Source organism: Haliotis rubra, unplaced genomic scaffold, assembly GCF_003918875.1.
Source record: "Haliotis rubra isolate DU_JTF1 unplaced genomic scaffold, ASM391887v1 Scf604, whole genome shotgun sequence".
Taxonomy (NCBI): Eukaryota; Metazoa; Mollusca; class Gastropoda; order Lepetellida; family Haliotidae; genus Haliotis; species Haliotis rubra.
In genome coordinates, this window is record NW_025767307.1 from 567,043 (window position 1) to 577,409 (window position 10,367).

The 10,367-nt window shown below is 40.2% G+C and overlaps 1 protein-coding gene across 1 annotated transcript in view; it reads left to right on the top strand.

The window, feature by feature from the left end:
* The window catches only part of LOC124255623 (probable methyltransferase-like protein 24), a 31,962-nt gene extending 23,133 nt beyond the window's left edge, over positions 1-8,829 (top strand). The window contains exons 6-9 of the mRNA XM_046689524.1: positions 862-990; positions 2,554-2,628; positions 4,305-4,440; positions 7,547-8,829. Coding sequence (XP_046545480.1) covers positions 862-990; positions 2,554-2,628; positions 4,305-4,440; positions 7,547-7,843 — 637 coding nt within the window. The 3' untranslated portion in view covers positions 7,844-8,829. The remainder of the gene's footprint in view (positions 1-861; positions 991-2,553; positions 2,629-4,304; positions 4,441-7,546) is intronic.
* The last annotated feature ends 1,538 nt before the right edge of the window (positions 8,830-10,367 follow it).

The following is a 10,367-nucleotide window of genomic DNA, read 5'->3' on the forward strand; positions in this document are numbered from 1 at the left end:
ATCACGGCGGGGGACACCAGAAATAGGCTTCGTACATTGTACCCATGTGGGGATTCGAACCCGGGTCTTCGGCGTGACGAGCCAACGATATAACCACTAGGCTATCCCACGGCCCCCCACGGTTTTTTGAAGGGTGTACGGGACTGTAAATGGCGTACTGACAAGGAATTTACAGTCTCCTACATCCTATTAAAACACCGTGTAACTAATATTACATTATTTCATTTGCACGTCATATGATATCAATTACCTCATTACATCACCGCCGTGATCAACTGCTGGCAATATGTGAATGCAGAGCAGGGATGAAATACTCAGCCAACATACCATTTACCTCACTGCGTCACCGCCGTGAGTGCAGTAGTGTTGGGGATTGGTTGAAATCTAACAGTTGGTGATTGCCTCATTACCAACGAACAATCATCGAAAAAAATTGGTTAGCGTCATTTTTCAGATTTTCCTATCCAGGTTGTTATTGCAGATATGTATAACATGATGCAACTTGCTACTTTAAAGTGATGACTAATTAATATATCATGAACATAAACTTCCCGGAGTCTTCAAGAAATATTCAGTCATGACTTTTCAGTTAGCTTTAGGCTGTTGAGGACATGTATATTCGTGTATATTCGTCAATTTTAATGGTTAGTTTACTTCATTCAAGTGTGTTAATCTAAAACAACATAATTCCGATTAATCGAAAATATGTTTTTTTACAATCGATAATTGTTTTTAATCCTTCTTTCGATCGATTTTCGATTATTTTTTATCATTGGAACACCACAACCTAGTGTATATATTGACACACTCGCTGATTCATGACTTTATGAATGCTAATGTCTCACTTTTTTGGCTATTTAGTTACCTTGACAACGTGGATACAATATGCCACCGGAAGCTGCGGATGGGAAAACTGGGAGATGGAGGCTGGGAAATCTGTGACGATGCCAACTACCGTCCAGTAAAGCCATGTATCGTGTACTCTTTTGGGTGAGTAGTCAACTGATTAAAATACGTATTAGTTAACTAAACAGAATACGCATTAGGCTTAGACACAGACGCCGAATACAATATAGTGGGGCCTTGTATCGTGTACTCCTTTGGGCGAGTAGTCAACTGACTGGAATATGTATTAGTTGACTAAACAGAATACGCATTAGGCTTAGACACAGGCATAACACGAAATATTATGGATGTCAACTTCTTGTTTATTCTATACACAACGTTTCTGGGCATTTCCTTGCCCCTTCGTCGGGTGAATACAATCCAGTAGACCCTTGTATCGTGCACTCATTTGGTCGAGTAGTCAACTGACTGGAATACGTATTAATCTAAGACACCTACGCCGAATACAATGTAGTAAAGCCTTGTATCGTGTACTCCTTTTGGCGAATAGTCAACTGACTGGAAAACGTATTAATCTAAGACACCTACGCCGAATACAATGTAGTAAAGCCTTGTATCGTGTACTCCTTTGGGCGAATGGTCAACTGACTGGAAAACGTATTAATCTAAGACACCTACGCCGAATACAATCTAGTAAAGCCTTGTATCGTGTACTCATTTGGGCGAGTAGTCAACTGACTGGAATACGTATTAATCTAAGACACCTACGCCAAATACAATCCAGTAAAGCCTTGTATCGTGTACTCCTTTGGGCGAGTAGTCAACTGACTGGAATACGTATTAATCTAAGACACCTACGCCAAATACAATCCAGTAAAGCCTTGTATCGTGTACTTCTTTGGGTGAGTTATCAACTGACTTGAATACGTATTAATCTAAGACACCTACGCCGAATACAATCCAGTAAAGCCCTGTATCGTGTACTCCTTTGGGCGAGTAGTCAACTGACTTGAATACGTATTAATCTAAGACACCTACGCCGAATACAATCTACAAAGCCTTGTATCGTGCACTCATTTTGGCGAGTAGTCAACTGACTGGAATACGTATTAATCTAAGACACCTACGCCGAATACAATCCAGTAAAGCATTGTATCGTGTACTCATTTGGGCGAATAGTCAACTGACTGGAAAACGTATTAATGTAAGACACCTACGCCGAATACAATCCAGTAAAGCCTTGTATCGTGTACTCATTTGGGTGAGTAGTCAACTGACTGGAATACGTATCAGTCTAAGATACATAAACAAAAACACTAAAATGCCAAGATCCATGCATGTGTTTTAAGCTATGTTAGCGTGATGATGTAACCCTAATTCCATCTCGGGCAATACAGTCTTCTTATTAGCTATGAAAGCCAATGAGGAAACTCAATTTGAATGTGGGGCAATGACGAATATCTTTTTCAAAAGCCAAAAATATGTTCTAACAATATAATATGCAGCGCGGTTCTTTTCAAATCTGTATTATGATTGTGTGAAGGGCCCGTGCATCCTTCACTTTCAATAGGCTGTCAAAAAATGTATCTACCGAAATAAAGACTTTAAAGATATTACGCGAAACTTTTGTTCCTTCATGAATAAATAGTGCCACTTAGAAAGTGATCAAATGGAACTTAAAATAATAATGACTTTCTTTTACTACAGAATCAACAACGATTTTTCATTTGACGATGACACGGCCAAAAACTATGAGTGTGATGTCTCTTCCTTTGATCCGAGGTTTGTATATATGCTTGTTCAGGTCTTCTGGTTTGTAATAATGAGAATGTTTTTTCCAGACTAGATATCATGCTGAAAGCGCAAAATCTGATCCTTATTACCCCGGAAGAGCCTGTTAGACGCCACAAGGTTAATAATAATTATTTCACCGGGTACCCATTTTCTGCTGGGTGAACAGAGGCAATTTTGAACAAACTCACTTGCCTGAGGTGAGACCACATGTATATCATGTGCTTCGTTGTGGGGCAGGACTGAAGTCCTGAGAACTCTCAGGAGTCAAGCTGTCAAACACGGTCACCCATCCATGAACTCTCCACGCCCAGCGTTGCTTAACTACTGCTGATTGTCACCTGAGCTCCGTGTGCAGGACCATACACCACCATGTACTGGTGTTCTTTCGTTCTTTTCTTCGTTCGTTCTTTTGTTCATTCGTTCGATCGTTTGTTCGTTCGTTCTTTTGTTGTTCCTTAAACTGCACATTCAGCAAAATTCCAGTTATATGTCTGAGGCCTAGGTAAGCAAGCCAAACCAGTGGTTGACATCATGGCAGATTACGATGAATCAATCAAGCAGGCCTCACCAGCCGATTCACTAAGTCGCTTCTCACGACAAAAACTGGCTTCTGGGGACCACTGGGGCGGGTGGGTAGCCTAGTGGTTAAAACTTTCGCTCGTCACGCCGAAGACCCGGGTTCGATTCCCCAAATGGGTACAACATGTGAAACCCATTTCTGGTGTCCTCCGCCGTGATATTGCTGGAATATTGCTCAAAGCGACGTAAAACCTTACTCACTCACTCACTCACTATGGGGACCACTATGAAAACCCTGGTGGTGTGAAGCCGAGATCTGGTGTCTTCGCCAATATTGCTGGAATATTGCTAAATGCGGCGTAAAACTATACTCACTTGAAATCTGTGGAAGGAGGCGCCAAAACAAGAATCCCGCAACAGATTTTCTCCTTAGTACGTTAGGCACATTTGTGCAACTAACTGGGGATAGCACGATCTGGATCGGTGCCAAACAATAATATGCGGTTGTAGCTTTCAATTAAATGAAAATGCTGACGGAAAAGTAACAAAACAGCCACTAAATCAAAGAAAAAAATATTGCTTGATTGTCATGCTGATTGTTCAGAATGTAACCGCACATTAAAATATCAGATTGGAACTTCTGAAGGTTTTCCATTTACCCTGCTCACATGCGGGGGACAAATTTCATTGCGTACGCTCAGAAACCGATAGCAGCGCAGCTTGGGTAATTTTGTTTATCTCACATACATGGGTTTCTCGAATAACCGATGTTTTCCGAATGCTTTTGGTACAGGGAGGTATCTCGTTTCGTGCTGCTACGTGTTTTGGTAACGCAATGAATATAAGTGCGCAGGTTTGGAACTGGGTGAAAGAATGTCGGTAAAATGAATCCGTGGTCATCCGATCATCCGATGTACCCTGTGTGTGTCAGTATGTATCCTTATGTACCCTCAGCCGTTAGGCTGACATAGGTACATCACACCACGCGCAACAGCTAATATTACGAATGACATAACTGACGGGTGATGACGTTACCATTTGTATCGATCATTATTGGTGATATTTGGACAAACTGTGTCATAAACATCGTCTATTATCGTTGATGCTGTATTATTGTAATAATAGTAATAATAATCATATTTCAGTATGACCCAGGCATCCTACCAGAGGTCGCCACATGTCCGGTTTTTTAAATCAGGCCTTGACGGAAAAGACCAGAAGAGGAATTCCTGGGATTTACAGACCTTGACGACCATCAAGAAAATGTTGAACCACACCGGGGTCAGTCACACTTTGAATAATCTGAAATATCTTTTACAAATATTTGGAAATTTGTTCCTCATGAAGTAGGAACCTTCCCATACTCTAAACTATGTGTCATTTAGAAAGTGCTCAAGTGTTTCGGAATTACACTTTCTTAGTACAATTGATATAGAGATTTTGCGAGGGATGAGTCCGACCTGAGCTTCGAACCCACAATAACAAACTCTTGACTTGACTTGACTTGGTCACCTCGTTAGTGTAAGCTACTTGAACCTGCACTCTTCCCATCTATATTACCTAGTGATTGGCATACCACCAGGATGATCTATGGGTCAGTTTAAAAACCACATGCAGAAACATCCCAGCAGTAAATAATCGAGCCTGGGTCAGACAATCCAGTGATTAGCACGCCATCAGGATACAGTGACCTGTACTAACAACCAGCCCATTCGGTCACCTCGTTAGTGTAAGTCACTAGGACCTGCACTCTTAATCACAAAAGGTTTCTTGGTCCCTTTGATGGTGTAAAGACACGGCTTTGAACCTACAGACAATCCACAATTTTCACAATATATTGAACATATGTTATATTTGGAATTACACTTTCTCTGTAAAGTACAGACCCTAGTACATATGTGGGTTGAATCCCACCTGAAATATGAACAAATACACTCGGAGTGACGCACCTAAATTGCCTGCTTACAAAATTAACAATCGAACCCACTCAGCCTCCACTTAATAGAAGTTCAGATCGCGTACTTTGTGATTACCGTGTTACTTGTTGTTAACCTGCCTGGCGCTCAGAAAAAGGGACAAATTAAGGGTTTGATCGACACCCTGCCACACTGCAACGTGCTTTCTAATTTGGCTACACAACCAAACACACACAAGTCAGCACTAGCACAACAAGACACAACTACACATGGATGTACTAGCACAACAAGACACAACTACACATGGATGTACTAGCACAACAAGACACAACTACACATTGATGTACTAGTACAACAAGACACAACTACACATGGATGTACTAGCACAACAAGACACAACTACACATGGATGTACTAGCACAACAAGACACAACTACACATGGATGTACTAGCACAACAAGACACAACTACACATGGATGTACTAGCACAACAAGACACAACTACACATGGATGTACTAGTACAACAAGACACAACTATACATGGATGTACTAGCACAACAAGACACAACTATACATGGATGTACTAGCACAACAAGACACAACTACACATGGATGTACAAGCACAACAAGACACAACTACACATGGATGTACTAGCACAACAAGACACAACTACACATGGATGTACTAGCACAACAAGACACAACTATACATGGATGTACTAGTACAACAAGACACAACTACACATGGATGTACTAGCACAACAAGACACAACTACACATGGATGTACAAGCACAACAAGACACAACTACACATGGATGTACTAGCACAACAAGACACAACTACACATGGATGTACTAGCACAACAAGACACAACTACACATGGATGTACTAGTACAACAAGACACAACTACACATGGATGTACTAGCACAACAAGACACAACTATACATGGATGTACTAGCACAACAAGACACGACTACACATGGATGTACTAGCACAACAAGACACAAATATACATGGATGTACTAGCACAACAAGACACAACTACACATGGATGTACTAGCACAACAAGACACAACTACACATGGATGTACTAGCACAACAAGACACAACTACACATGGATGTACTAGCACAACAAGACACAACTACACATGGATGTACTAGCACAACAAGACACAACTACACATGGATGTACTAGCACAACAAGACACAACTACACATGGATGTACTAGCACAACAAGACACAACTACACATGGATGTACAAGCACAACAAGACACAACTACACATGGATGTACTAGCACAACAAGACACAACTACACATGGATGTACTAGCAAAACAAGACACAACTACACATGGATGTACTAGCACAACAAGACACAACTACACATGGATGTACTAGCACAACAAGACACAACTACACATGGATGTACTAGCACAACAAGACACAACTACACATGGATGTACTAGCACAACAAGACACAACTACACATGGATGTACTAGCACAACAAGACACAACTATACATGGATGTACTAGCACAACAAGACACAACTACACATTGATGTACTAGCACAACAAGACACAACTACACATGGATGAACTAGCACAACAAGACACAACTACATATGGATGTACTAGCACAACAAGACACAACTATACATGGATGTACTAGCACAACAAGACACAACTACACATGGATGTACTAGCACAACAAGACACAACTACACATGGATGTACTAGCACAACAAGACACAACTACACATGGATGTACTAGCACAACAAGACACAACTACACATGGATGTACTAGCACAACAAGACACAACTACACATGGATGTACTAGCACAACAAGAGACAACTATACATGGATGTACTAGCACAACAAGACACAACTACACATGGATGTACTAGCACAACAAGACACAACTACACATGGATGTACTAGCACAACAAGACACAACTACACATGGATGTACTAGCACAACAAGACACAACTACACATGGATGTATGTCCCTTTAAGTGAACCATGTTGAACACAACAAACCCGTTCTTCATTTCGGGGCCGATGGGTAGCCAAGTGGGTAAAGCGTCCTCCCGTCACGCCGAACACCCGTGTTCGATTCCCCACTTCATTACTTTGTATTCGGGGCCGGTGGGTAGCCAAGTGGTTAAAGCGTCCTCCCGTCACGCCGAACACCCGGGTTCGATTCCCCACTTCATTCCTTTGTATTCGGGGCCGGTGGGTAGCCAAGTGGTTAAAGCGTCCTCCCGTCACGCCGAACACCCGAGTTCGATTCCCCACATGGGTACAATGTGTGGAGCCAATTTCTGGTGTCCCCCGCCATGATATTGCTGGAATATTGCTGAAAGCGGCGTAAAACTAAACTCACTCGTTCCCTCAACCCAATATTGTCAGATGTGTAATGGTGTCGTTTAATACATAAATGCCTCTTTGTTTCTTTTCCAGAAATACATTGATGTTTTAAAGATGGACATAGAAAATTCAGAATGGCCCTCGCTACCCAACATGTTGTCATTAGGGGAACTGTCGAAAGTCAGACAGTTTCTCGTGGAATACCACGGACATTGTGACAAGAGGGATGACTGCATCAGCAAACTGAGTACAATGAAAGACGTCCATGATGCAGGATTCAGGAAGTTTTATGTCCACAAAAATGATCAATGTAGTATTAATAATCAGTTATTTCCTGTCGTAAGAACAGTTTGCTACGAGATTCATTACGTGAACATCAATCTACAATGAAGTCCATGTTCATCGAGTGAGTGAGTGAGTTTACTTTTTACGCCGCCTTTAACACTAAGTGAAATATTTTATCACTTTTAATTTGTTTGTTTGTTTGTGATTGCGTGTTCTAAAATAAAGTAAAAGCTTAGAATTTTTTTCTGTAAGTAGTTAATACTTTTCAGAACAAAGTGATTTTTAAAAAAAAGAAAAAAAGAAGAAGAATATGGATTTGCAGAAGTATATGTAACATCACTTCCCCAAGACTCCAGAAACTGATCTATTAAGACTAGATGCATTATCAATTCATTCGAGAAGATTTGGATTTTCTGAAGCAGGGGAACACCACAAGTTGTTAAAATGAATTTAAAGGAGAATTCGAGAAAATTGCAATAACTGACTGGGTGAAATATAAAGTCATCAGAAACATGTACCCCAATTTTTCATGCAAAAGTATTTTTATTTATATTTTAAAAGCGAAAACAGTTTCTGTTATCTGAGCTTCGGCCATTATGCACATTCAGCTGGAACGCACGTGACCTTTTCGCTCATGACGTCATTTGTGACTAAAGTCAGCCATATTACCTAAGACCAAGCGATACAGTAATACAAATCGTGTTGTTTCTGTCGGTTTAGTAAATGGCATGATAGTGTTTTGTTTTACCCTGGGATGCACGGCGTCATCGAAAGTTGGATAGAGACACCATTTCTTCCGTTTTCCAAGTAAAGAGACAGATTTAGGTAGGAGAAAGGTTTGGATTCATAGGTGCCAACGTTGGGAGACACACTGGAAGCCAAGCAAGAATGCAGTCCTGTCTTCCGATCATTTCGAGTTGGATACATATGAAGAAGATCCAATTCGCCTTGCACACATAGGATATGAAAATCCAAAATCTAGACTAAAAATGGAAGCAGTATCCACAGGATTCATTTTTCTACATTATTCCATGTTGCAAGTTACCGTCAGTGGTATTTTGTATTCTTTCAAATCAATGCTTGAAAAGGTTTTGCTATAACGTTCGTTCCGGTTCGGAGCCGGACCAGGCTGGAATCTTGTATGGGGACTTGATAATTTATTAAGGAGAATTAGGATCCGTTCTTTTTTCACAAAGAAACAATTCCTTGCAACAGTGTATTTTTTGTAGCAGACAATTTTTATTAAGGTCTATATGGTCTATTTTAAAAAAATAATTTGACATCAAGTGGTACCTCCGTTTGGCTTGGTTCTTCCTCTTAATCATCATCTTCACTGGAAGTTTGTCTTGCAAGACGTAAAATCGGGTCTAACATCCATGTAAGAAAGACACATCATTTACTGCTTCAGAATCCATGGTCACGGACAATTTGTTAGGTAAAATCAAAGAGAAAGCCATCGGCAATAGGCACATATGACGTCAGGTCACGTGATACCCGCCTCTGCTGTCGAAAAATGCTAGTACTTCTTTGTGTGCGATTTTACACTTTTAGTTCAGCTTTAATCACGGAAAGTGACTTTTAGAATGCCTCTACCCCTATGGTTTTTTGTTGCGTATTATTCTCCTTTGGACATCACACATGGTAAAAAATGAATTTAATGTAATTAAAAAATAGGATATAAATACATGTGGGCGTGTACTAATCATGGGATCGAGTATGGAGTTGAGATTAATAATACCATGTGCTGTTTGAGACTGACATCCAATGATCGTCGGAAAAACAAAGCACCTTTCAGCAACTGAGCTGGATATTGGCCCTACACAAATATTACAATAAACAAATATGCGGCAGTTGTATTGTTTGAGTGGCCACTTTGTACTAGTGTGCAATATCAAGTATTTTATTGATACTTTTATAACGTTTAGAACTATTTAAATGTGTCTTGACTTTCTCTAACCTGCTCTAGAAATTATAGATGTACATGTAATGCAAAAGTCTAACTGACGCCTAGAGTTTCCTCGTTTCAATATCACCTTCACTAGATCACATAACACTTGGTATTGACCTTGAATAGTCTAAGACACGCAAAATGACATTTTGAATGTTCACATTCACCAATAAGGTCACAGACTTGTACAGACACGGATTTCTATGAAAGTCAGTGTGTGTTTTTGTATATAATGAGCAATTATCATTATAAAATCCTCATGGATTCCGACCATTTTGTCGTTTTGTATGAGACAACGGGTGATACGGGTCAGAGGAACACCACGAGATGTTTTATGTACGTGTTGAAAACATGTCATTGCAAAAATACAGGGGTTGCTTAATTAAGTTCGAATTCTTTGTGTATACATCCGTAAGGAAATGTGTCTATTTACGTAATTTTATATCACATAACAGTGTCTTTGTTCTAGTGGTGGATGTAGGGAAGCTCGGATGTCTGGCTTGCTTTATCTGCACTAGTATATACAGTAGTGTTGGGAATTGGTTCAAATCTCATAATTGATGATTGGTTCATCACTACCGATCAATCATCGAAAATAATTGGTTAGCGTCATTTATGAAATTTGTTAATGCACATAACAATAAGGAAAAAACATGTAGTTCTGTTAGGTTTTTTTTGGCA